General features: G+C 37.1%; 1 protein-coding gene and 1 long non-coding RNA gene across 4 annotated transcripts in view; one reads left to right on the plus strand and one right to left on the minus strand.

Annotated features, from left to right (window-relative positions):
• The first annotated feature begins 803 nt into the window (after positions 1-803).
• Positions 804-10,537, plus strand: LOC120515164. Its single transcript, XR_005630605.1, has 2 exons — positions 804-869; positions 10,178-10,537. It is a non-coding gene; the product is annotated as an uncharacterized LOC120515164 (long non-coding RNA).
• A 1,386-nt stretch (positions 10,538-11,923) lies between these two features.
• rbbp8l (retinoblastoma binding protein 8-like) overlaps positions 11,924-27,644 on the minus strand; it is an 83,902-nt gene continuing 68,181 nt past the window's right edge. For all 3 annotated transcript variants that reach the window (XM_039735272.1, XM_039735270.1, XM_039735271.1), the window contains exons 14-15: positions 19,678-19,784; positions 11,924-14,520 (exon numbers count right to left, since the gene is read on the minus strand). In XM_039735272.1, coding sequence (XP_039591206.1) covers positions 19,690-19,784 — 95 coding nt within the window. In that variant the 3' untranslated portion in view covers positions 11,924-14,520; positions 19,678-19,689. The remainder of the gene's footprint in view (positions 14,521-19,677; positions 19,785-27,644) is intronic.

Raw genomic sequence — 27,644 nt, forward strand, 5'->3', positions numbered from 1 at the left:
ATACTTATGAACTCCAAACAACACTTTTGAACAATGCGAGGGAAGCTGTTTCACCCACCAGAGTATAAGTTGGAGGATGTTCCCTCAGGTGTGACATCATGGTGGCTCCACCTCTTGGGGCGCCAAACACAGAACACAAGGAATATATACAGTATAAACTTGAAGATACAATACATGCAATCCAAATGATAAACTAACATTATAGAAGTTATACATACTGTATACATCTCTTGTGCATGAGAAAGGGAACTCTGAAAGTCACTTGCTTTAAAATTGGAAACACTACAACAATTGTACGTTGACAACTGCCATGTTCTATTCATTGACTTATTTCCTGTGCATTCAAGAAATTCAGCAAATACACATTGTTGTTGCAAAACAAATTCCTTAAGAAGAAATTCAGTTGTCAATTGAAGCTCTTTAGCACTGCTACATTTTAGCTTTTAATTTGCCTGAATTAATGTACTTCTATTTGTACATGCTGTTACAGCTTAGATGTTTAAATAATTAAAAAAATCTTATTTAAAAAACAGATCTGTTAAAGTCTCAAAAGTTATAAAAACCCAGCTTTCTTACTGACAAAGTGAAGGGGAAACTTTAAATTCAAGGAAATTGGTTTCACTCAGATAAACTCATTCAGTTCCAGCCAGACAATTTTGTTCTCACTTTTTGTTTGATATGGACTTGCTTTTTTGAAAGAAAAAGGAAGGATGATTCTATTTATGAATTTCCTCTTTGTTTGAAAACAGTACAAACGATTCAGATCACGCATGAGATTAAACTTACATATTCAGGAAGTGTGTGTGTGATCAGTCAACTTCTAAAAAGCTGAATCTGTGCTGAAATGCTAGGCTCAGAGGCTGTTTGCTGTAAGTACAGATGCCATTTGTTATTTTAAAAATCTTAACTTTATAATATCGAATCTTTACAATTACAATGCTGATGGAAACTGAGCATGCCTGATCAGTGGACATGAATTATTACAGAGTTTTGTGTAATATTATTCTGATGTCTTCTTCATGCTAGCATTAACAAGTTCTGTTTTATAGATTTGCTCATTTTCCACAAATGACTGATGAAATTAATCATCATGGGCATAATTATTCATCCATCCTTTCTGATGCATGTCTAATTCATTTCAAAGGTGTGGGGGTCTAGAGTATTTCCAAAGAGTACAGATACAGCCTTTGCAGGGCACATTCATCAACACACCTACAGTGGGGCAGTTTAGAGGTTAGAGGGTTAGTTAGTTAGTTAGTTTAGAGGGAAGAAAACCAGCACAGAAATGTTTCCCGAGGCTGTGAGACAGCATTGCTGACTTTTGTGCTACTGTTGTGTGCATGTAAAAACTATTAATAAATAAAATGTAATTAATGTTAGTAGACAGTAAGAATAAAAAAAGGAAACATACAAAGCAGGAATTAAACGTCTCATGCAAGTAAGGGATTTCAGTTTCCATTAGTTTACCTTGCTTGGGCATTTGGTTCTTGATTTCTTGAAAATTCTTTGTTAGTTGTGGTAATTATACTTCGAAGACACATGATATTCTATATGGTGTTTCATAAGGATTTATCCTGGGTCCACTGCTCTTTTCTATCTACATGCTTTCATTAGGTCAGATTATCTCAAGGTATAACGTGAGCTACCACAGCTATGTTGATGACACAAAACTGCATTTATCGATAACGTCTGATGACCCCGACTCTCTTGGTTTACTGACCCAATGTCTTACTTGTGTTTCTGAGTGGATGAGTAGTAATTTTCTCAAACTAAATAAGGAGAAAACAAAAATCTTACTTATTGGCAAAAATGGATATAGTGAGAGTATTAGAAATAAACTTGATCCATTAAGCTGAAAAGTCAAGACGGAGGTAAAGAATTAGGGGCAACAATTGACTCTGACCTAATTTTTAAATCACATACTAATCAGATTACAAGGACAGCATTTTTTCACTTAAGGAATACAGCAAAAGGTAGATCCCTTATAACTTTGCAAAATGCAAAAAAATTACTTCACACTTTTGTTTTTAGTCAATTAGATTACTGTAGCGCACTCCTTACAGGACTACTCAAGAAAAACATCAATTGGTTGCAACTAGTGCAGAATGCAGCTGCCAGAATCTTAACTAGGAAAAGAAAATATGAGCATATCTCTCCAGGTTTGATGTCACTACATTGGTTATCCATGCCATTCAGAATTGACTTTAAAATACAGGTTATGGTTTACAAAGCCTTAAATATCTGAATAGCCATCCTATATTTTGGCATGCCTGTCACCTTACACTCCAAATCGTAATCTTAGATCTTCAAATGAATGTCTGCTTGTAATTCCAAGAGCTAAACTTAAAAGAAGTGGTGAGGCAGCCTTCTGCTGTTATGCACCTAAATTATGGAATAGCCTATTGATTGAAATTCACCAGGCTAATATGGTGCAGCACTTTAGTAAACTACTAAAAACCCATTATTTTAACATTCCTTTCTCATAGCTACAATTTAGTGTATGCCTGTTAAACTATATGTGCATTGAATTATCATTTTCATCAAGGCTCTGAAATCCATACTAACCCCTACTTTCTCTGCTGTTCTTTTTCCATTTTTTCTGTGTTGGTAATCTGCGCCACCACCACCTGATCAATGCACGATGATGTCCGTACATTGGTGGACTGAAGGTCCACAGTATGTCCACATGACCAGACCATCATCATCTAATTATTTCACATGAAGCTTGAAAACCTCGAGGACTGATTGAGATAATTTCTGTTAGGTAGAATGCCCAGTGGGTTCTAGGCAGTCTTGTGGCCTTGGAACCCGTACAAATTTTGTGTTTTTTTTGCTCCAGCCCATCTGGAGTTTTTTTTTATTTCATCTGTCCTCCTGGCCATCTGACCTTACTTTATTTATAGTTACTTAGTATTGCCTAATTTTATTTTTCACGTAAACTTTTCTTCATCTTGTAAAGCACTTTGGGCTACACCATTTGTATGAAAATGTGCTATATAAATAAATGTTGTTGTTGTTAATTTGTACCTAATATTGAGTTAGAATGTAATTCCAATTGGTCTTCCCTTATTAAACTGGAGAATTCAATTAAACATGTTCCTGTTATTGTGATAAAATCAATCATAATATGTGGAAATAGTTACTAAAATAAGTGTTGTTTAGTTAAGATAAAATGTAATTAGCAAATTAATGTATTTAGAGGGTGGCATGGTGGTGCTGCTGCCTCGCAGTTAGGAGACCCGGGTTCGCTTCCTTGGTCCTCCCTGCATTGAGTTTGCATGTTCTCCCCGTGTCAGCGTGGGTTTCCTCCAGGTCCTCTTGTTCCCACCCACTGTCCAGAGACATGCAGGTTAGGTGCATTGGTGATCCTAAATTGTCCTTGGTGTGTGGGAGTGTGTGGGAGTGTGTGTGCGCGCCCTGCCTGGGGTTTGTTTCCTGCCTTGCTCCCTGTGTTTGCTGGGATTGGCTCCAGCAGATTCCTGTGACCCTGTGGTTAGGATATTGCGGGTTGGATAATGGATGGATGCAAATCACACGGTAACATGTGTCACACGCATGAGCATAGTTTGTCCCTTCCAGCGTTTTAAATAATAGGTACACAAGGGAAGGAATTAATTGCTGCTCATCAGACCTAACAACTCTTCATTTCTGCCCTCAGCCTGGAAGACCCTTGACCAACCTGATGGGCAGTGATATTATCTGAAACTTCCTCAATGCCACCTCTTTTAGTCTTTCCTCCATTTAATGACACTGTTCTAATTCACCATGGTCAGTTGTGATCAGCTCAGGAATCAGACACACATGTGTGGATCAGCCATGAGTTATATTTTTGTGTGAAATTAAACCAAGCTCAACACTACATTATTAAAAGGGAAAGCTACTTTTTGATATCCTGCTCTCCTCATTCTGAAGATTAAACATGACAGTTATGAAGCTGCATCGCTATAAATTTAAACAATTTGCTTACATAGCATTTGTATGCTTTTGGACTGATTAATCACCAAATTTGTGTTTGTTCAAATTGTTCATCTGGTAAATTAGCAGGGTTGTGGTGGTATGGGATAGGAACACAATAGAAAGCTACTGTGGTCAAATCTCCTTGCATCCTTTGCACTTTTTATAGACATTAGGGAGTAGATGAGCCTGTCTCTCTCTGCCTTTATCACCCCTCTTTTCTGGGGCATAAGATGTTCTTTAGGCATCATTGTCCTGAGTCATTTGCTCCAGCTGCCCCCAAGTGTACCCCATCCTCTTAGCATCTGCCTCAATGTCATGCAATCAAGAGTTTCTCTTTTCCTCTTTCCCTGGGGCCTCTAGGTAATGGCTTGTTTGGTGGTGCTAGAAACTGGTTTGAGGAGAGTGTGGTCTATTCACCTTCATTGTAGCTGGAGAATCCCTTCCTTCACTGGAACAGTTCTTAGTTGCTGATGGTATCTAGCTAGTGTATATGGAAAATTTTTTCAGACAAGTGTTGATAAACATCTGGATTTTATTATTGTTGGTAGTAGTATTTCTCCCTGTGCGCCCTGTGTTGCCTGGGTTTGGCTCCAGCAGACCCCCATGACCCTGTGGTTAGGATATAGCGGGTTGGATAATGGATGGATGGATGGATGGATAGTATTCCCCCATATCTCCGTTGTAATAAGGAGAACTGACTTCATGTTGATATTGAACAGTCTAATCTTAACTGTGATAGACAGGTGCCTGGAGCCTCAAATGTTCCTTAGTTGAAGAAAAACCACCCTTACCATGCCACACCTGACTCTAGTGTCTACATTTGCTTGTCAACCACGCTACCTAGGTAGGTGAAGCTTTCCTCCTCCTCCTCCTTTAGCAGTTGAGCAGAGACAAGTAAACTCTTATATCATAAAGCTGGACCAAAATGGACCAAAGCTCAACACATTTCTTAAATTTCAAGTGGTTCCCAGGAAAGGTAACATACAATTTCAGAATTATAGCATATTTTTGCCATCTGTGTGTGTCACGCCATGGCTGATCCTGATTGATTCCTTTGCTTAATGCCTCTTTCATGTTTACAATCAGAACTCAGTATTGCTAATGCACTTTAACATGTCATAAACTTTCCCTGTATTCATATCTTTAACACAAGCATACAGATTCAGTAGAGTTTCAGTGGAGTTTCTTTACATCATGACTGAAAGAAACAGTTTAGATGGTAATCAAGGTAATCCAGGAAATGTGCCTTTCAAGGTTAATATTTTCATTAAGACTTCTTATAAAATAGTGTACCTGTGAGTCTGGTCTTATGGGGACCTACATGAAGGAACATGATGAGGAAGGAATAGTGGTTGCATTGGTTCTTTGTTTAAAACTACCGTTCCTATCTACAGTCAACTGGAAGTCCCATCTCTTCCTGATACGGGGGATTCTGTGGTCCTTGTTCTATTAGATTTATCAGCTGCTTTCGACACCATTGATCATTCGATATTACTAAATAGACTAGAGTCCTGGGTGGGTCTTTCTGGCACAGTTTTAAAATGTTTTCAGTCATTTTTATCTGATAGGAAATATACTCAGCAAAAAAAGAAACGTCCCTTTTTCAGGACTTTGTATTTCAACAACAATGTTTTAAAAATCCAAATAACTTTCCAGATCTTCATTGTAAAGGGTTTAAACAATGTTTTCCATGCATGTTCAATTAACCATAATCAATTAATTAACATGCACCTGTGGAATGGTCGTTAAGACCTTAACAGCTTATAGAAAGTAGACATTTAAGGTCACAGTTCTAAAAACGCAGGACACTAAAGAGACTTGTCTACCGACTCTGAAAAACACCCAAAGAAAGATGCCCAGGGTCCTTGCTCATCTGCGTGAACGTGCATTAGGCATGCTGCAGGGAGGCATGAGGACTGCTGATGTGGCTAGGGCAATAAATTGCCATGTCCGCTCTGTGAGACGCCTAAGACAGCGCTACAGGGAGACAGGAAGGACAGCTGATCATCCTCGCAGTGGAAGAGCCCGGATCTCAATCCCATTGAGCACGTCTGGGACCTGTTGGATCGCAGGGTGAGGGCTAGGGCCATTCCCCCCAGAAATGTCCAGGAACTTGCAGGTGCCTTGGTGGAAGAGTGGGGTAACATCTCACAGCAAGAACTGACAAATCTGGTCCAGTCCATGAGGAGGAGATGCACTGCAGTACTTCAAGCAGCTGGTGGCCACACCAGATACTGACTGGTACTTTTGATTTTGAGCCTCCCTTCATTCAGGGACACATTGTGAAACATTTTTAGTTTATGTCTTATCGTGTTGACTCTTTTAGTGTTCATACAAATATTTACACATTAAGTTTACTGAAAGTAAAAACAGTTGAAAGTCAGAGGACGTTTCTTTTTTTGCTGAGTATACGTGGTTAGGCTAGGAGACTTCTCCTCCTCGACGTCCTCTCTCTCCTGTGGTCTTCCTCAAGGCTCTGTGCTGTCTCCCACTTTATTTTCTCTGTATATGCTACCTCTAGGCTCTATTTTTAGAATTAATGGGATATCATTTCACCTTTATGCTGATGATACACAGATTTATTTACCTTTTAAGAAAAATGATCCCCTGGCTATGAATGCCTTGTTATCTTGTTTAGATGAAGTTAAATCTTGGCTATCCCAAAACTTCTTATCTTTAAATGAAGAGAAGACTGAGGTGATAGTCTTCGGCCCTTCTGAACATATGAAGGCCCCGGAATTTGACCTGGGACCTTTATCAGCTTTCAGGTCTTCACAGGTTCAGAATCTGGGTGTCCTGTTAGATGACTCATTAAAACTTGACAAACAAGTCTCTGCCGTGATCGGATCTAGCTTTTATCAGCTTCGCACGCTTGCAAAAATTAAACCTTATCTCACTGACAAGACCCTGGAGATGGCCATACATGCTTTTATTACATCTCGCCTCGACTATTCCAACTCTCTGCATTATGGCATCTCCAAATCCCAAATTGCCCGTCTTCAATTGGTCCAGAACGCAGCTGCTAAATTTCTTTTAAAAAAGAAAAAAATGGATCATGTGACTCCGCTTCTGAAGTCCCTTCATTGGTTGCCTGTTCAATTCAGAATACATTTTAAAATCTTATTATTTGTTTTTAAAACACTACACCAACAAGCACCCATCTATTTATCTGAATTGCTTCACCAATATACCCCCCTGAGAAGTTTGAGATCCTGTGATCATAACCTTCTTTTAATTCCACACTCCCGACTCAAGCGTAGAGGTGACCGTGCTTTCTCGGTAATCGGGCCTCGTCTTTGGAATGATCTGCCTATTGAAATCCGAATGGCTCCTAGTCTGACTATTTTTAAATCTATTTTAAAAACACATCTGTTTTCTCTGGCTTACTAGGCTTTATTTTGCCTACCTAGATGTGTGTATGTGTAGATATATGTATATGTATAGATATATTTATACAAATTATTTTTATGTGTTTCTGCTGTGCTTCTTTTGGCTAAATCGTATATTTCTATTTTATGTTGATGTTTCTAAATGTACAGCACTTTGGTCAGTCGTGTGGCTGTTGTAAATGTGCTATATAAATAAACTAAACCTAAACTAAACCTATCTTCCTGTGTTGCTAAGCTCTACTCTTTCAGGTCAGGCTATAAAACCACCGAAGGGCAGAAGACAGTCATCAGTTGATCACACGATATCCTTCAGCATTATGGGATAGCAATTGAGGAAGATATAATGTCCTTTCATTTTTTTTTTTTTGCATCAAACCTTTTTTGTGACAATTCATTTCACCTTTAAGCGGGCTTTCCAAGCTTGTACCCAAAGTCTACTCATGAATTTTATAACGCATTTCTATATAAGCTCATATTATATACTTACGGAGGTACTTTCCACTGTCTGTTTCACTCTGGCTATAGTTGTCTGTTATTATTATACTTAAATGAATATTTTCTAGAATAGTTTTGACTCACCTGTCCATGCTAAAAAGGTGAGAGAGGTTTAGCTTAATCATTGTTATCTATAGGAAAAAATGAAAATGAAAATTGCAAAATGATGTAAATCCCCAAATCTTTTCCAAGTTAACAAAACTCAAACCCTCCTTATCTGCAACCAGGTTTATCTTTACATTTTAAGGGTATTTAATGCATTGTAGTAGGTTATACATGTGGCATCATATGTAGCATCAAGGTAGAGTAGTGGTTCTATGGCTAAGGATCAGTGCTATCATGTACAGGGTTGCTGGTTCAAAAGTCCTGTTACTGCCAGAAGTAATATTCCTCTGTTGGGCTCTTCAGCAAGGTCCTTAACCTGAAAATTGCTCCAGGGGTGTTGTACAATAGCTGACCCTGTGCTCTGACCTTCAATGGTTGTGCAAAAAGAACATTTCCTATTGGGGATTACATTAAATTGGGTAGTGTTGCTTTCGTATGCTTTCATGAATCTGGGCACACTATTTAGCTAGATTATTTTTGTAATCATTATTACAACCTGCCTGAAGAAGGGGCCTCAGTTGCCTCAAAAGCTCACACATTGTAATCGGTTCAGTTAGCCAATAAAAGGTTTCATTTTGCTTGACTTCTCATTGCATCCATAATGGTTAACATGGTACAACACCCTATTACTGTTAAAAAACAGAAGTTGATCTTTCATTAAAACAATACTTCCTTCATATATCAATTGTGCAGAAAAGAAAAAATGAGTGAGGGAGAAGAAATTTGTGACAAGTTGGAATTTATGAAAATTCATTGTGAACCTGATCTTAATTTTTATAGAACAATGTACCAATACTTCCTTCTTAATTTAATCTTAAAACCGTGTATATTATTTTGATAATATGTTTTGCCTGCAATAATCCTTTTTTCTTTGCACTGTAAATCAGTTATTTAAAAACAATATTTCAGATGTTTTCAACAGATTTTTTTTTTTTTTACCACATTTACTATCGTTATTTTTCAAAACAAATTACAAACACCAAAGGAAAAGACAAGTAAATGTTTAGGACACAAGAAATCAACAGAAAAATATACCTAGCTAATAATCATCTAACCTGCAATGTCCACTTCTTCCCTAAATTCCATTTGTTGGCCGAGTCACAGTGAAGAAGTTTAGGAGGTCATCACCAGAAGCTCATTGTGGCCTTTACAGCTTTGGCAGAGCCATGTTTGTGTGATCTTCTAGGTTTGATTTTGGAGGATGACTTGCTGTAAGTCACTCGCCCCTCTAGGATTAGATTTCATAACCACACTAGATAATTTTATTTAGAAAATAATTTCTGCCTGTGGAAGGTGTTGGTACTTCAATGTACAGGTTGGGATCATGCATTTATACAATCTGTTGCTGTACCCACCACATGACCAACCACCTCAGGATCCCTACTTAGGAAGTATTTGACCAATGAACAATTCTGTGTCCACAATATCCATGATGGATTTACACACTAAAACCCATCACATACATTATCTAATTATTTTGGTGATGACGTCACCTTCAGTGTCAAGACCTGGTGAATGTGATCTCAATGAGATATATGTCACAGGCATTCATATAATCAAGAAATGAACAATGGGAAGTCATTTCAGTAAAAATCGGTCAAATTTAGCACAACATGGAGTAACACTAATGGGTGGGGGACCTTTTTGTGAGAGAAGTCTACACAAAAAAAAAAAGGACCAGACGTGTGACACATGTGACGTCATTGGCACGACAATATAAAAGGTCAGCACCATGCACTTCCTGGTCACCCAAGATTGCACATAGATCCTGGAAAGACAGCACACAAAATATGATGGTTAATGTTTCCTGGAAAAGAGCTTTTGGCTATGTAATTCAACTTCAATTTAGAATTTTTGTGTTGGGCTTGACCACAGATTGTTTTGACTTCCTGAATACAGGCTTTGCTTAAAAGTTCAATTAACATCTCCTCTTGTTCTTCATTATCCTTTGCAAGTAACATTTCATTAGCAGAATAAGGTCACTGGAGCCATGAGACAGCAGCTCTATTCATTGTGAAACATTCCTCCCAGAAGCATATTATTCGTTTTTGGCACCAATTCTTTCCATTACAGTGACTTGGACAGTGGGGCAGACCCAGGAGAGTCAAGTAGAAAGCAAGCTGAACATTACAAGGAGATGAAATTAGATTTGTTCAGATTCTTTACACTGTCACACACATGTGCATGGGAGACATTGTCCACTAACATCTTCTCTCTTTCCTCCTCTGCAGGCCCATGGAGGGAAATCCCACCTGATTGTCCTGACCTCACTTCCAGTTCCACACTCAAGAGACACATCCCTGTGCACATCTTGTTCACTATACTTCAGTTTTGTTTTGGACTTGCTCTGTAAAGATTTCTATATTGCATAATTTTTTGCATTTTTTTCCAAGTATATAGGGTGGACACCCCAAACTTTCATATTTCTACTAATAACAATAAACTATAAAGTTTAAATAATGCCTACAGTGATGAGATAAGAAATGTATCCTGAGTTTCATAGAATGCTTCTGAAGCATATTGTTATTTTTTCAATTGAGATGTGTTCTGGTGTCATGATTTGCTTCCAAATAAATTATAATAAAAAGAAATGGCAACATTTTTTGATTATTAATAACATATCCTTCCATCGTTTAACTCACTTATGTAATTGATGGTTATGAGCACTGTGTACAAGGTTGGAACAAGCCCTGGATTGGATTCCAATTCATCACAGGGCAAACTCTTGGAACCATCTAAAGTTCACTCACGCCACATCAAATTTTAGTAGTCAATGAACCTAACATGCACATCCTTTGTACATATTAACACCAGCACTAACACCGGCAAAACCAAGGAGCTGGTGGTGGATTTTAGGAGGCCCAGGCCCCTCATGGACCCCATGATCATCAGAGGTGATTGTGTGCAGAAGGTGCAGACCTATAAATACCTGGGAGTGCAGCTGGATGATAAATTGGACTGGACTGCCAATGATGATGCTCTGTGTAAGAAAGGTCAGAGCCGACTATACTTCCTTAGAAGGCTGGCGTCCTTCAACATCTGCAATAAGATGCTGCAGATGTTCTATCAGACGGTTGTGGCGAGTGCCCTCTTCTACGTGGTGGTGTGCTGGGGAGGCAGCATAAAGAAGAGGGATGCCTCATGCCTGGACAAACTGGTGAGGAAGGCAGGCTCTATTGTAGGCATGGAGCTGGACAGTTTGACATCCGTGGCAGAGCGACAGGTGCTAAGCAACCTCCTGTCAATAATGGAGAATCCATTGCATCCACTGAACAGGATTATCTCCAGACAGAGGAGCAGCTTTAGAGACAGACTGCTGTCACCGTCCTGCTCCACTGACAGACTGAGGAGATCGTTCCTTCCCAACACTATGTGACTCTTCAATTCCATCCGGGGGGTTAAACGTTAACATTATACAAAGTTATTGTCTGTTTTACCTGCATTTTTATCACTCTTTAATTTAATATTGTTTTTTATCAGTATGCTGCTGCTGGAGTATGTAAATTTCCCCTTGGGATGAATAAAGTACCTATCTATCTATCTATCTATCTATCTATCTATCTATCTATCTATCTATCTATCTATCTATCTATCTATCTATCTATCTATCTATCTATCTATCTATCTATTAGGAAAACTGATTTACCTTGAGAAAACCCAAACAGAGATGGGACAAGAAATCAGTGCCTGGGCTGGCATTTGAGCTCAGGGCTCTGGAGATTTGAGGCCGTAACACAAACCACTGCACAGCACAGACAATCGTCATATTCAGCAATGTATGACCAAGTTTGTCAAGATGAATTCAAGTAGTCCTGAAAGTATATTAGTGCACAGTGTACAAAATGTAAATAAAACTTATTGACATCATAATTTGCAACCTGTTCAAATAAAAGTAAATGGTAACTTTAAACTAAGATTGTTTTTTTCTTTTTAATGTCAAATTATTTTAAAAAACAAGAATTAGATCCAACAAGAAATTAAAAGTAAAATTTCTTATTTATTGTGCAATCACGCTGATTTAGTGCCATGTTTCTTACACTTAATGTACATTCAAAATCCTACTGAGAAATAAATCAGTTATTTCTAGGATAATTTCAACAAAATTAATTGTTAATCTATTAACATACAGTATGTTTCCATGCCCTGCCATATACTGGTGTAAAATGTGATTAAAAAAACACACACACACATAACATATACATTAAAAAGATAAACCCCTTGTGCTATATGTTCAAGCAGGATTAAGCTGCCAGTGTGCCACTCAACATGTCACTCCACTTGCATTAGGCTCATAATGAGAGTTATTGCATGTTCCTCAGCTAAAGTCCCTTCTTCTGTATTAGTGCTTACATGCTGCTACCCATCTAACTTCTTCTGGTTATGACACCAGTGTGATGGGGTTTCTTTCAGATAACTACCAAAATTTGAACCTCACACTGACATTAACTGCAACAGAGTGAAAGAAGCAAAGAAACTTGCTGTGAAGTCAGCTATTTTTGTGATTAACAGTTTTATTGCCAATTAGGTGACATCATTGTGTGTCATTTTTGTGTTTGTTTCTTCATGGATGCCATTTGTTATGATCTGGGTTTATTTTTATTTTTTCCCGACCCTCTTTCAAGTTATCTCTGGTCCTTTTACTTCCCAAGATGGGCTTTTGAAGCATGTTTAATTTAATTTTAGCAATTATTTTTGTCAAAGAAATATACTTAATGGGGTTGAAATATTTGTATATCTTTCATGGCACCATGTTTGTTTCGATAAGGTGGAGCCATTTTTGTCATTGTTACTTTCCTTTAAAATTGATAAAAAATGACTTAAAACTTTACCATTTGTGTTGTTGTTTTGACTTTATAGTAAAAAATAACTGTGCGCTTTGAATTTTTGAAATGTAGTTTAGGTTTTTAGATCGGACTTTTTGCTTTCCAACTTGGCTAGGGTTTTCAAGTTATGTCCAATCCTCTGGTCCCTTTTTTCCTTAAAATTGCCCCTGGGGGAAGTACAATTACACTTTGGTGTTTCTATATTACTTAGGAGCCCCATTTTGTGTGTCTGGTCTATGACGCTGTGTGCTTTCGAGACATGTAATATACATGTCTTGTGATCTGTGACATCAAGGCAACCATGACTAACTATGTGACTTTTTACCTTAAGCAGAGATCTGAAATATTTTAGAAAAGACTGCAAAAACAAAAACAAAACAAAAAAAAAAATTAAGAAAGACTTTTTAGGGTTTTAAACTTTTGTCAGACTTTTTCTTTCTGGCTTTACTTTTAATGCTTTGACTATTGTTCCTCCCTAGGTCTCAGTATTCTGATGTCAAACTCAAAGGCTTGTTGGCATTTCCGTCACCCCAATTCAGTCAACTACAAACATAACAAGGTTATGGGACTGTAAGGTGGTGGGACTGTTATATGACCTTCCTCTTACACTCTTTTCTCTTACGACTTGCTGCTGTTGTATAACATTACTGGACCAAAGCATCAAAATTAAAGAATTTGATTTAAACGTCTCCCTGCTGTAAGTCCATGCTGGAGTTCGTAGTTATGACCATGAAATAAATTGGCCTTATCAAAGACTTAAGGACAAAGCTTAAGGAACATTGCATTAGCTTATAATGATACTTTGACTTCAGACCCTTGGACTGAGGTACATGTCAGTTTGTATTCAAATCGAGAATATGCTGATTACTGATAGAGTCTCCATCACTGAATTCGAAACCTTCTGATGGTGCTGAAACAAAAGGATTAATTTTAGAGGCTGCCCTTAAGCAAACTGCTTCCAAGCCATCATTCAAACTCATGATGTTGTCCTAACTCCCTAATTGTGAACAGAAAGTGCTCATCTAGCAGAACCAAGCTAATATTCCTTTTGACTGGCAGGCTGCTAATGCATTTGACTACAGGGGGTTGTTACACAGAAATTATTAGGAGTAAATCTAATATATACAAGCATGTAGAAATCCACTCAGTGGACAAAGTGTTTGCATTTCCTGTATTACATTCAATAAATACATTATTAGTTTGTCAAGCGATTAGCATATTGTGCCTTTCCCACCACTATGTAACAAAAACATATATATTTTATTCAGTACAGTATGTTACCCACTTGTGAAAAAAAATGTAAATTTGTAAGAATGATTACATCTTAGTTGGGTGTAGTTTAATTATTTACCCAGGAAATACCACAAAAGGTTTAGTATAAGTCAAGAATATCATCCTAATTGGAATTTTACAACAATTTACAAGAATATGTTACAAAGTACAACAAACATATACTGTAACCTTTGGAGTTTACTGCAAACATGTTGAAACTGTAGTATACCACATCATTAGCCTGCAAATTATACAAGTAAAATAAAAACATATACCAGTCAGTTAAAAAAAAGAGATCAGGATAATGAGCAGTCCCACCGCTACCAGTTTAAAAGCTTACTGAACTGGGCAGACACTAGGGATGCAATGTTGAGGAGAACATAAATTAACAAATGTTTCCGATGCTTTTCGCTGTGGAGTGAGGAAGACAGTTGCAGTTTTTTTCAAGGAGGAATGCATGTCTTGGGAATACTGTATACCTATAACAAACAAGAAAGATGAACACATAAGCAAATAAAGACGTTTTTGTGGAGTATAATTTATGTGGTTACATAATGCATAATGTTTAGAAGAATGGACCCTGCTTTTTAGGTAAGCCACTTACATAATATAAAGAATGTAATGACTATATTTATTACATTTATGTTGTTTCAAAAGGCGGCCTGCGAAAACTTACTGATAAACTACAGAGTACATTTAAGATAAAAAAAAAAAAGTCAATAATAAAAGATGTGTAAGTAAAGATTTATGTTTCAGCACTTATTTTTGCAGGTAGGATGTGCATATTTTATGATTTTAGTTTTGTAAGTAAAATAAGTTTTGTGAGTCACTGGTCCTAACAGTTTGGAGCTATACTTCCTAGTATCTCCAGCAGATGGCAGACTCATCATTACAAACATCTGTGAAATTCTAATGTTATTATTATTGGAATGTTGCTACAGTAATTCAGAACACTTTTTTGTTAGTTTGCCTTATGGATGGCTGTTTTTTGTGAGCAAATAGTGGCACTTTGTGTCATTTCTCTTTCAGTGACAGCCTGCTTTAAGAAAACAAGGTGTACTAAGACAGAAAAAATGTTGTATGGGGTATCATCGAGATTGCTGTTTAATATTCATTATTAAGAGACCCAGTAGTGTGTCATAGAGCATGATGTTTTGCAAATTGTGTTTATAAGATCTTAAAACATTCACTACAAAAATACAATACTGCTTATGGTTTATAAAGCCTTAAATAATCGGAATGCCTGAGACGTTATATTCCAAATCGTAACCTTAGATCTTCAAATGAGTGTCTCCTTAGAATTCCAAGAACAAAACTTAAAAGAAGTGGTGAGGCGGCCGTCTGCTGCTATGCACCTAAAATCTGAATAACCTGCCAATAGGAATTCGCCAGGCTGATACAGTAGAGCACTTACACTGCTGAAAACACATTAAACATGGCTTTTTATAACTTCACTTTAACTTAATCCTGATACTCTGTATGTTCAAGTCATCATAATAACTGTTCATGATGGCTCTAAAATCCATACTGACCCCAACTCTCTTCTGTTTCTTTTTCCGGTTTTTTGTGTGGTGGCCTGCGCCACCACCACCTACTCAAAGCTTCATGATGCTCCAACATTGATGGACTGAAAGCCAGAAGTCTACGTGACCATCATCATCAAGTCCTCCCATGAAAACCCTAAATCCAAAGAGGACTGTTTGACTTATGTTAGGTAGATTGCCCAGAGGGGACTGGGCGGTCTCATGGTCTGGAATCCCTACAGATTTTATTTTTTTTCTCCAGCCTTTGAAATTTTTTGTTTTTCTGTCCACCCTGGCCATCGGACCTTACTTATTCTATGTTAATTAATGTTGACTTATGTTTATTTTTTATTGTGTCTTCTATTTTTCTATTCATTTTGTAAAGCACTTTCAGCTACATTTTTTTGTATGAATATGTGCTATATAAATAAATGTTGATTGATTGATTGATTGAAAAATGATGAAAGTGGCATGTAGTGTATAGAATGCTTCTCAGCCTGGGCTTTTAAAACAAGATTCATTTCTCAATCCTATGCTACAGTATATTATTTAATTATATATAGTGTGCCTTGTTTACTCATGGTGCTTTCCACTGAATTATTGTTTACTTTGTAAAATATCTTGTGATAATGATCATTATGAAAAGTGCTACATGAAATTCATTAAATATGACTGATTTATTAGATTCGCCCATGTGATTTAAGATTGTTCCCATGCAGTCTACATGTCTCTACAGTTCCTCAATAATGACAGGCAATGTTCCCTATCAACTAGTCAATCAATGAGGTCCAAAAAAATGAACAAACTCTCTGCTTTATTGCCTTAAGCCCCTCCCTGTTATGCAGAATATCAGTGGTTCAGTTTCACAGTTAAATTCAGATGACTTCCTCGTATACAGTATGCTGCACTTGTGTTACACAATAATAATAATTGTATCCTTATTCATTTTCTTCACCTACTTATTCCAGTACAGGGTCACAGGGAAATAAAGACTATCCGATAACACTGGGTGCAAGGCTGGACTAAAACCTGGATGGAATGACAGCACATTGCAGGGCACATCCTCACGTCCACACAGGAGCTGTTTACAGGTCCTGATTGACCTAACCAGAGCATTTTTGGAAGGACCTGAAAAAAGCTTGACCAGACATGAAAGAACCTGAAAAATACCCACACAGACAAGTGCCTGGGCCAGGACCTGGAGCAATGAAAGGGTAGTGCAAAACATTGCACCAGCATGCTATCCTAATAATGATATTGTTATTGAGATTGTTGATGTTGTTGTTACTGCTTTGCACCTAAACAAGCCATGTCTAATTTATCAAAGTCCCAAAGGAAATAAGAAAAATGCCAGTTTTCCTTATTTTTATGCAACAGGAACCAGCTGCAGGAGTAGGGCATGGGGAAGTACAATTACAAAGCTATCATTCATTGAAACTGTGTTGTATATAGCTCCATTCACAGCCAACACCATTGTAAAGCCATTTACCTAACAAACTAGAATACAAAACAAAGCAGAACATGATAACAAGGTAGATTTAAAGAACATTAAACAGTCCAAGGTGTTTGAAAATGTATACACAATTAATTTGATAATTTTTAAATAACTCCATGAATATTAACCAAACATTGACCTTTGTTGAACTAAGCAAAGGGCAGTGCATGTTTTAATAAGCTTAAAGTTCACATTACATAGCAGTGTGTAGGGTAACGCTGTAGTCCATAGTAACAGAGGTAATAGTTGTGGAACAGTGATGGTTGTTAATGGCTAATCCCTGCCACTCTACAATATGTTTGCTTGCTCCATTAATATATTAATACATTTTTCAGACACCCTATATACATAGAAGAAGAGAACAAGAAACAGATGCTGTGATGCTGGGAAACAGCATTGATTTTTGCAAAAAATGTCTAAATATCAAAGTATCTAATAAAATAACTAAAGTAAGATTTTCTAATTAAACTAGAGGGCTTTGCCCCGTGCTCGCTTCGCTCTTCAACCCCTAGGCGGGCGCTACACGTTAGCCTTTTCGCAGATCTGCCGCTCATGTATGGAGAAGTGGATGTATAATTTAAACAGATTTTATTTTCAATGGGAATTGTTACATATGCATAATAGAAATAACTATTCTACATTACAGTGAGTAATTAACCATAATAAAAAATAGTAAAATGTAATAAATTGAAAGAAAATTATGCTTCATGTTGTGTTAGAAGTATTCATTGAATTATACTTTGTCATTCTGTTTGGCTTTGAAATTAAAATACTTTTTAAACTTACACTTTTGCTGTAAAACTTTGAATTAACTTTTCATCGATATCACATTGAATTTTGACTCCGTGTTTGGACTTACATTGTGACAACGCAACGTATAACTGCCCGTGAGTGAATATTGTCCCTTTCTCTCTAATAAGTAAACCGATTTTTCGAATGTTTGTCCCTGTGGTTTGTTAATTGTCATAGCAAAAGCTATTCTAACAGGAAACTGTAAACATTTTAATACGAATGGCATATCAAGATCTCCTTTGGTGTCTAATGTTATCTGCGAAAGATGTACTACATTACCTTTTTTGTCGCCTGTTGAAATTTTACGTCAGAATTGTTTGACAAATTTTGAATACAACTAATCTTGTCCTGTTGCATAGCCCATCACTCAGACATAAATTATGCAATAATATTACGATACATCCTTCTTTCAGTAATTTGTCCGGTTAACGGTTATAGATATTTTACGGGATATTGTAAGTTGATGTTTTCCTCTTCTGCACCATCAACACCAACTGTTTCAGCATAGTCTATTGATACGCATTTAACCAATTTGCCGTGTAACCGGTCAACAATTTTCACTTTAATTTGTCTGACTTCTTCGTTTCTCGATGCTAGGATGGCCCATGTACTCTTTTCTTCTGTTGATAACCCTTCGGGAGGATTTAGGAGCTGTGTCTGACAAAAGCATTCATACAAATGAGAGGTGAGAGGAGCGTGGGCATAGTCGAAAATGTCTGATAGGAGGGCGAGACTTGAAAAAATCTCTTGGCAATAATCTTGTTTCAAGATTTTATTTTATAATGGAGAGACATACTACACAAAATAAACTACTTGGCTGAACCTACTTGTATACTGTACTATACTATCATAATTTATAAATCAACCATACTCATTATTTTATGAGACTATCTAACAAGCAGTAGAAACAATGTAACAGTATTGATGACAAAAATACAACTAAACTATATGTAAAATAACAGCCTTGTCAACAGAGTGGTAGTCGGTATGGTTATACTAACAATCATTTATTTGTCATTGAACCTTGCTCTTCTCTGGGAGCCAAAGGAATTCTTGAAGCATTAAGGTTAAAGTAGGACCAAGCCAGGATGGGACAACAGTCCATGCTAAACCAAAATCATACACACACTCACATCTTCTCATACTGGGACATTATGGTTTTGGTTTAAACTGACAAAATTAAAACAACATGTGGGGCTTCTTTGGGCAATGGGAGAAAACTAGAATACCCAAAGATTATCTGTGCGGCAGCCACACTAACTAGTATACCATACTAATAATTTTATTTATAAACATCCTCTGCAAGCAGGGACCTTTTTTATGGTCCTATTGGTTGAACTGCAAGTCTGCAGATTCATTCCTTATCTCTGATTACATTGAGACTTACTGTAACCTGCCATACTCCAAATAATTGTAATGTATCCAAATCTTACAAAGCACCTTGGGTAAAGATGTCGGCCTAACACTAAATGTGACATTTTAAACTGATTGAGCAAAGAATCTCTCTAGGAAAGAACAAAAGCACCATGCACTTTAAATGCTGTTTGTTTCTAGTTTTAAGTCCTAACTGACTCCACTACTGTCCAGTAGTGCCCCCAAGTTGGGCATAAGCAGTGAACCTACCTGGGTACAACTGACAACATGTACAAACATTTTAAAAGATTGTGTAATTATAATGCTTTTAAAAACAAAGAAAAGCAACATAAATGTACAGAGTGGTGAGGTTAGTATGCTAGTCCTGGTGCCTACCAATGGCTGATAATCAGATTATACAGTATAATGTACAGTAAGCACAGCTAAATAATGAACGTAATTAAGCAGCTCACCTCAATGGATGCTCAAGGCTTTTCTGGGTCATTGTTGTTTTTCTGATGAACACTGGATGCTTTCACTGGTGCTTTTCTTTCTCTTGGAGAGTGTCTACGGAGGACGGCTGCCACAATTTTGGAAACAGAAAAGAATACATACTAATTTAAGAACTTTTCTTTATTGATGCCTTTCTTTATTACCCCAACAGCTTTTTAGAAATTTTTAAATGTACTTAGGCAAAAATGGTTGTGTCAGGATTTCATAACTACTTTATTTAATTATTACACCAACAAACGCTGATCTTAAAACAATAGGATATAGAGACTGCAAATCTCTTTGTAGCCCATTTAAAATATGTTATATAAATTGGGTTGGGTCTTGCTGTATTTTTGCAAGTAAATGTGGAGGCATATCAAGTTATTTATAACTGCTGTTATTCTAAAGTAATGGAATGATATATATTATGAAATAAAATGACAAATAAGGAGGCTGAAAATGTTAAGAACAGACAACACATTAAATATTTTCAGAGTGTAATGGAACAACTTGAAGTGCAAATCTTAACCAACAAACTTTTCCATTCATACACCTAATACCAAGTCTTTGTAATCTATTTCAGAGTTATGGGGGCTGTCCCAACAACACTTGGTAAAATGATTATACTAATATCCTGGAACAAGCCCTAGACTGGGAGCCAAAACATTGCAGTGTTCACTCACACATGCAGCCTTACTCACCAATCTCAATTTACCATTTAACCAAGTCTGCATATGTTTGAGATGCGGGAATAAAACTGGAGCACCTCTTGAAAATGCTCTGTACATAAACCAAGAACATGCAAACTCCATACTGGTAGTGCATGAAGATTCAAAATCAGAACTCTGGAGCTATGAGGTGGCCATACTGGCCATTGTATTAACATCACATTTCACTTTGTTAAATTAAAAGGACCTTGATATGGAGTGGCTCCTTATCTTGTGCCCCGTGTTGATGGGACGTTGAAAAGAGAAGAAACAGAAATAATATAAATGATCCTAAATCATAAATTGTACTTCTTTTCCATGGAATCAGTTCTTTACTTCTGTAAACTGCCAAGGTCGGCCAAATAACAGTTAACTTTACTATTCTATTTACAGTATCTGAAAAATGAAAGGATGGCATACACAAAGAAAAATAATGTACTTCCATTATTTTTAAACAAACACACAGAAATTGTAGATTGACTAAAATTATAAACCAACTCTTAAATATTTTAAATGTTTCAGATATCTACTGTGGAAAATGTGATTTATGTGGATAAAACACCAAAAGTATAGTCTGGTATAAAAAAAGTAGCTTTAAACTAATATTACTCCTTATCTAAAATATGCCGTACATAAATTAAAAGTGAAACTGATACCGTGCTGAGTATAATGATTAACTGTAATATGCCACATCATGGGCTAGGACACGATCCATGCAGAAATGACTCAAAGCCCTCTGGCTCAAACAGACTTCAAGATAATTCATCAAAAATGTAATTTAATTATTAATCTGAACTGAGTAAGTAAAAATGAAAATATATATTAAACAATATACTCATACTGTATATACTGTATATATGGGAAACAAAAGGTACTGAAATAATACAAAAGTATATTGGCAGAAAGCCAGATGTGGATCAATAAGGTCCCTTGGGTCAGAAGCAATGGCTGAATATAAACAGTCCAGGGTGACTCAGACACACTCAATTACTGAAGCAGGGTATGAAGAGAAAAGGTCACCTTCTGATTATGATCATCTCTTAAAACACAATGGCTCAACCCTGTTGCTCTATACTCGATTGCAGTTCTTTCCTTACATAATTTTATTCTGTTTTATTTAAATAAGTATGATGTATGCCAGGAAAACGTGGTGCATGTTGTTAATTGTTAACAACAATGTCTATCCATCCATTATCCAATCCGCTATATCCTAACCACAGGGTCATGGGGGTCTACTGGAAACAAACCCCGGGCAGGGCGCCAGCCCACCGCAGGGCACACACACACCCACACAACAAGGACAATTTAGGATCGCCAATCCACCTAACCTGCATGTCTTTGGACTGTGGGAGGAAAGTGGAGCACCCGGAGAAAACGCACGCAAACACGGGGAGAACATGCAAACTCCACGCAGGGAGGACCCAGAAAGCGAATCCGGGTCTCCTAACTGCAAGGCAGCAGCGCTACCACTGTGCCACTGTGCCACCCTAACAACAATGTGAAGCAGTTTAGAATTAAATATAGTAAATGGCCTGCTAATTATAATAATTTGAGCTATTAATAAGCACCATTATTAAATTCAATATAAAATATAAATAAATAAATAAAATTCAATATAAAATCACATATTAATCAGATCATTAGGACAGCATTTTTTCACTTAAGAAACATAAGTAAAGTTAGACCTCTTTTATCACTGAAAGATGCTGAGAAATTAATTCACGCGTTTGTTTTCAGTCGACTAGATTACTGTAACGCACTCCTCTCAGGACTACCCAAAAAAGATATAAATCGTTTGCAACTAGTGCAGAATGCAGCTGCTAGAATCCTAACTAGGAAAAGAAAATCAGAACACATTACTCCAGTTTTGATGTCACTACACTGGTTACCTGTGTCATTCAGAATTGACTTTAAAATTCTGCTTATGGTTTATAAAGCCTTAAATAATCTCGCCCATCTTATATATCGGAATGTCTGACACCTTATATTCCAAATCGTAACCTCAGATCCTCAAATGAGTGTCTCCTTAGAATTCCAAGAACAAAACTTAAAAGAAGTGGTGAGGCGGCCTTCTGCTGCTATGCACCTAAAATCTGGAATAGCCTGCCAATAGGAATTCGCCAGGCTGATACAGTAGAGCACTTTAAAACACTGCTGAAAACACATTACTTTAACATGGCCTTTTTATAACTTCATTTTAATCGTAATTTAACTTAATCCTGATACTCTGTATGTTCAATTCATCATAACAACTATTCATGGTGGCTCTAAAATCGGTACTGACCCCTACTCTCTTTTCTGTTTCTTTTTCCGGTTTCTTTGTGGTGGTGGCCTGCGCCACCTCCACCTACTCAAAGCTTCATGATGCTCCAACAATGATGGACGGATTAAAAGGAAGAAGTCTACGTGACCATCATCATCATCAAGCCCTTCCGTGAGAACCCTAAATCCAAAGAGGACTGTTTCATTTATGTTAGGTAGAATGCCCAGAGGGGACTGGGCGGTATCATGGTCTGGAATCCCTACAGATTTTATTTTTCTCCAGCCGTCTGGAGTTTTTGTTTTTCTGTCCCCTGGCCATTGAACCTTACTCTTACTCGATGTTAATGTTGATTTATTTTTTATAATTATGTCTTTCATTTTTCTATTCTTTAATATGTAAAGCACTTTGAGCTACTGTTTGTATGAAAATGTGCTATATAAATAAATGTTGTTGTTGTTGTTGTTAAATTGCCAGATAGTGTTCTTTTTTATCTATAGTATATTTGCATTTAGCATTAAAAAACAAAGAACAGTAATGACTAAGGGTTAGATAAAGGTGTTTTAACAAGAAAAAGACATGTTTCATCAAAATGTCAGGAGGCTAAAAAGCTGGAAATAACTCCTGACTTTTATTACATTTTTACTATTGCTGTGCCAATAGATGGATAATTCAGAGCAGGTCATAGTCTCCGAACTATGTACACATATCTACAGTGCGAATAAAACAGCCTTACGGGAGATAAAAACAACACTCTATGATATATGACGGAAATCTTTCTCAAACACAGTGCGACTTTATATTGTTCCAGCAGGAAAGCATTTATCACATCTTAATATAATCAATAGAATTAAGATGGTGCAGATGATTTAATTACTGTAAACGGGAAGTGAGTCAGTGTTCTCTTTTTTATCCTCCCTCCCTCTATCCATTTTATAAGCCCTTTCATTCAATGACAGGATTTGAGAAGCGTGAGTCTATCCTAGCATTATTAGTCATAAGGAAGTAATCACCACCATGTAGGACTCCGGTCCATCACAGGACACTTCCACATTCACATGCACACACACACAGTCTGACAGTGGACAAATCTAACGCCGACAATCAACCTAAGGTCGGTAGAAAGTGAGAAGGACACGACCCAGAGCATCTGGAGACAAACCACACAAGGAAGCAACATGTAAACTTCACAAAGCAACCAAATATTGTCACCAGGTTTGTCACTAAATTTCAATTATTGCACAAAGCAGATATTTGCCTCCACATACACATTAAAAATATCGATGTAAAACTATGATTTACACAACTTCTTTTTTCACCCATCCATCAATTATCTGTATAAATGAATAAAAGGCAGCCCAATTTGTCTTGGTGTTACAACAGTAACACCCAATTTATAGTACAATATACTGTACTTACATGATAAGGAGTGCACATTAAACAATAAACAACAAAACAGTATGGCACCAGGCTGTATACGATTGAACTCATGGCCCATGCTATGTATGATTTTATAGGACAAATAAATTAGGCTGAATGGAGATCTGGAAGATGCAGACATGAATCCAAAGCTGAAATTGGCCACACTGACTGCAGTAATAAAGAAGCTATTGACATGCTCATTGTACCCATTTTGTCAAATTAACTAAGGCTAATTATGTATGTGACCAGCTTAGGGGAGGCCTTTTATTATACAGGAGTGCAAAACCACATCACCCATAATATTTTACAACATTTTTTTTCTACATTTTTACCACCAAATTGACAAAAAAGTAAGATGAAATGTCTTTCAGTGAATTTCACCTACCGTAGAGGAGAATTTTCTATTTAAAGCATAGCAGTTAAAGTTAACACTGATAAGAGTCTCAGTCACACAAACATGGCAGCTGCTGGCCATGTTCACATAAATATGTGATAACAACAACAACAACATTTATTTATATAGCACATTTTCATACAAAAAGTAGCTCAAAGTGTTTTACATAATGAAGAAAGGAAAAATAAAAGACAGAATAAGAAATTAAAATAAGACAACATTAGTTAACATAGAAAAGGAGTAAGATCCGATGGCCAGGGTGGACAGAAAAAACAAAAAAAAAACTCCAGATGGCTGGAGAAAAGAATAATAAATAAAATCTGCAGGTGGTGATGCTCACCATCAGTAAAGGCATTAAGAACAGACATAGGTAAGTCTGTGGTGTCCAATTTTGGAACACTTAAGAATATTGGCTACGTTTTAGTTAGTACTGCTATGTAATAAGCTATGAACAGATTTACATTTACACGTATTTTCTTGGCAGACACTTTTAACCAAAGTGACTTACAAAAGAGGTAAACACAATCGAGTAACAATGGGCTAGGGCCTGTTTGTAGTATAATAGGACAGGTAGCAAAAGTTGATTGTCACAAGTGAAGAGATGTAATAACTAATAATTTACAATCATAGATTACAATAAATACCACAATTAAACTTAAGCAACAAATTAACCGACAATATAAAATATCACAGAGTAAAGATTTTTACATTTATATTTATTTTTTTGGCAAGCACTTTTGTCCAAAGTGACTAACAGATGTTTTCTTTGATTGTTATACAATATACAAAGCAACACTGACAAAGGTACTGCCAATTATCTGTTAATGAATTACTGCTATGTATCAAGTCTTTAACAAACGCTTTGTGTTCTGGAGCAGTAAGTGATTAATGGATGCACAATGGCAAGCTTTTAAGGCCTCCATTTTAAAATGTTATCCTTTCGTTAAAAATTGGGAATGCAACCACATTCTGTTTTGGGTCTTATACCAAATTCTGTCATGCCAGGCAGCACTTTACTTTTATAAAAATTGTATCAAAATGTGTAAGGAAATGTGTATTTACAGTCTGAAAACTAAGAATGTCATTAACTTGCACATCACCACAGAACAACATGATGTGAACCTGCGTTGTATTAATTGCCAACCAAATTCTTTAGCTGCTATGTCAATCTGGCTCTAGAATGGCATATTGATAGCAGAGTTAAAATAGGCAGGGGTGAGAAAAGGTGCATACAGTAGGTGTCTGTGCGAGTGTGCTGTGTGATTGAATTTCAATCTGGGTGCAGACATAAATAGAAACATGAAATTGATATCAACTCTGTAATAAATTCTTGACACCACATATAGCTGAGAAATATTCCCATGATGTCCTTTCAATGTGATGGACATCATGGGAAATAAAAAAGCAAACCAATGATTTTCTAGAGGCAGCTATAGTAAGTACGCTTCATGTGGCAGAGTTTGTGGAATTAAAGAAAAAGTCCAATTTTCTTCTGGCAGCACAATATTACAGTTATTCCTATCCATGTGTGTGCAGTAAATTATAATATTGTTCTAGAATCCACAAAATGATGATATTAACAAAAATCCATTTTAACAGTACGTACTGTATAAAATGAAAAATGTCAAATCACTATTAGCAATAATTATATAAAAATTTAAAGCAAAACATTGAAACTGAGCAATCAGTCTTCATTTTCAAATTAAGCTTTAATATTTTGCTCACCACACTAACTTATCAAAAGGAAACCATTTTCTTCCATCCATCCATCCATTATCCAACCCACTATATCCTAACTACAGGGTCACGGGGGTCTGCTGGAGCCAATCCCAGCCAACACAGGGCGCAAGGCAGGAAGCAAACCCTGGGCAGGGCGCCAGCCCAACCATTTTCTTTCCAAGGTTAAATCCGATTCATCCATCTTTTCTTTTTAGGATCTCAGGATCCAGAGCCCATTAAAGCAGCAGTGTACACAAGGCATGAATCAGTAATGGAGGGAGTGATAGTTCATCACATGGCATACATAGTGTAACAAAGGCGCTATATAGGTGCCTGACCCAACAAAGACTCACACCAGAGGCACGTATAAAACCAAGAAACCTTTTATTTTTCTTCACCTGTCTTCCCCATGACCCCCACAGGCACAACACACCCAAAAGAAAGCCATCACAACACACTCCTTTGCACCACCACTCCTCCCGGCAAGCGTAGTCCTCCTCCTCCCGACTCAGGCTCCTGAGTGGTGGCTGCTGGGCTCTTTTATAGTCCACCTTGAAGTGCGCCAGGTGGTTGACTACCAAGTTCCGGCTGCACTTCCAGGTGTGGCGAATACACTGCCCATAAGGGCTCAGGAGTCCCAGCTGCAGCCCCCCCTGGTAGTGAATGCGGGACCCAACAGATCTCCCATGGAGCCCTGTGGGAAACTGAGGCACTGTTCCAACCCAGTGGGGGCTTCCATCTAGTGTCCAGGGGGAGGTATTACACAGTTCATAGCTGCTCCCCCTGAACATATAGCGAAGGGGTGTCCCGGCCGGGCGTAGACCCTGGCCGTCCTCCACAATATATACACAACAACACACTCACGTACTAACATGGCGGTATTTTAGACATGCCAATGAAGCTAACACATATGTCTATGTGTGATGAAAACAGGAGCATTTGGAATGGAGATATACTGTAAACTCTTGGAGCTGCTAGGCAGCAGTGCCAACTGTTGGGCCACCATGTTTTCTACTTTATTACCCCACAATGGGAAATTCACTTGGTTGTGGATGTTGCAAATAAATGACAAATGTGCGAGACAGTAAGAAAGAGAAACACATACAGTAAACGAAAGAAAACAAACTCACAGTTGATACAATAAGTGTAGAAATTGTAATCATTCATTTTAATCTGGTTAAACTATTGTAATCTCATTTAGTCTGTTTCCTGCGAATAATCAATTTTACTGTTAAATGTAAAAATGATCTCTTATACTCCAGAATTTTATCATTTCTAAGACTGCGGGAACAGAATTCACAGGAGGGAAACAGAATTGTTAAGATTGAGGGATTTATCTATTTATTATCTTGTACAGCCATCCCAATAACCATCTCTCTTCATAAAACAAACAATGCAAACTGTTTCTTCTTGCTTAAAGCATTAGAGTTTTATTTAGACATATGC

Source organism: Polypterus senegalus, chromosome 14 (assembly GCF_016835505.1).
Source record: "Polypterus senegalus isolate Bchr_013 chromosome 14, ASM1683550v1, whole genome shotgun sequence".
NCBI lineage: Eukaryota > Metazoa > Chordata > Cladistia > Polypteriformes > Polypteridae > Polypterus > Polypterus senegalus.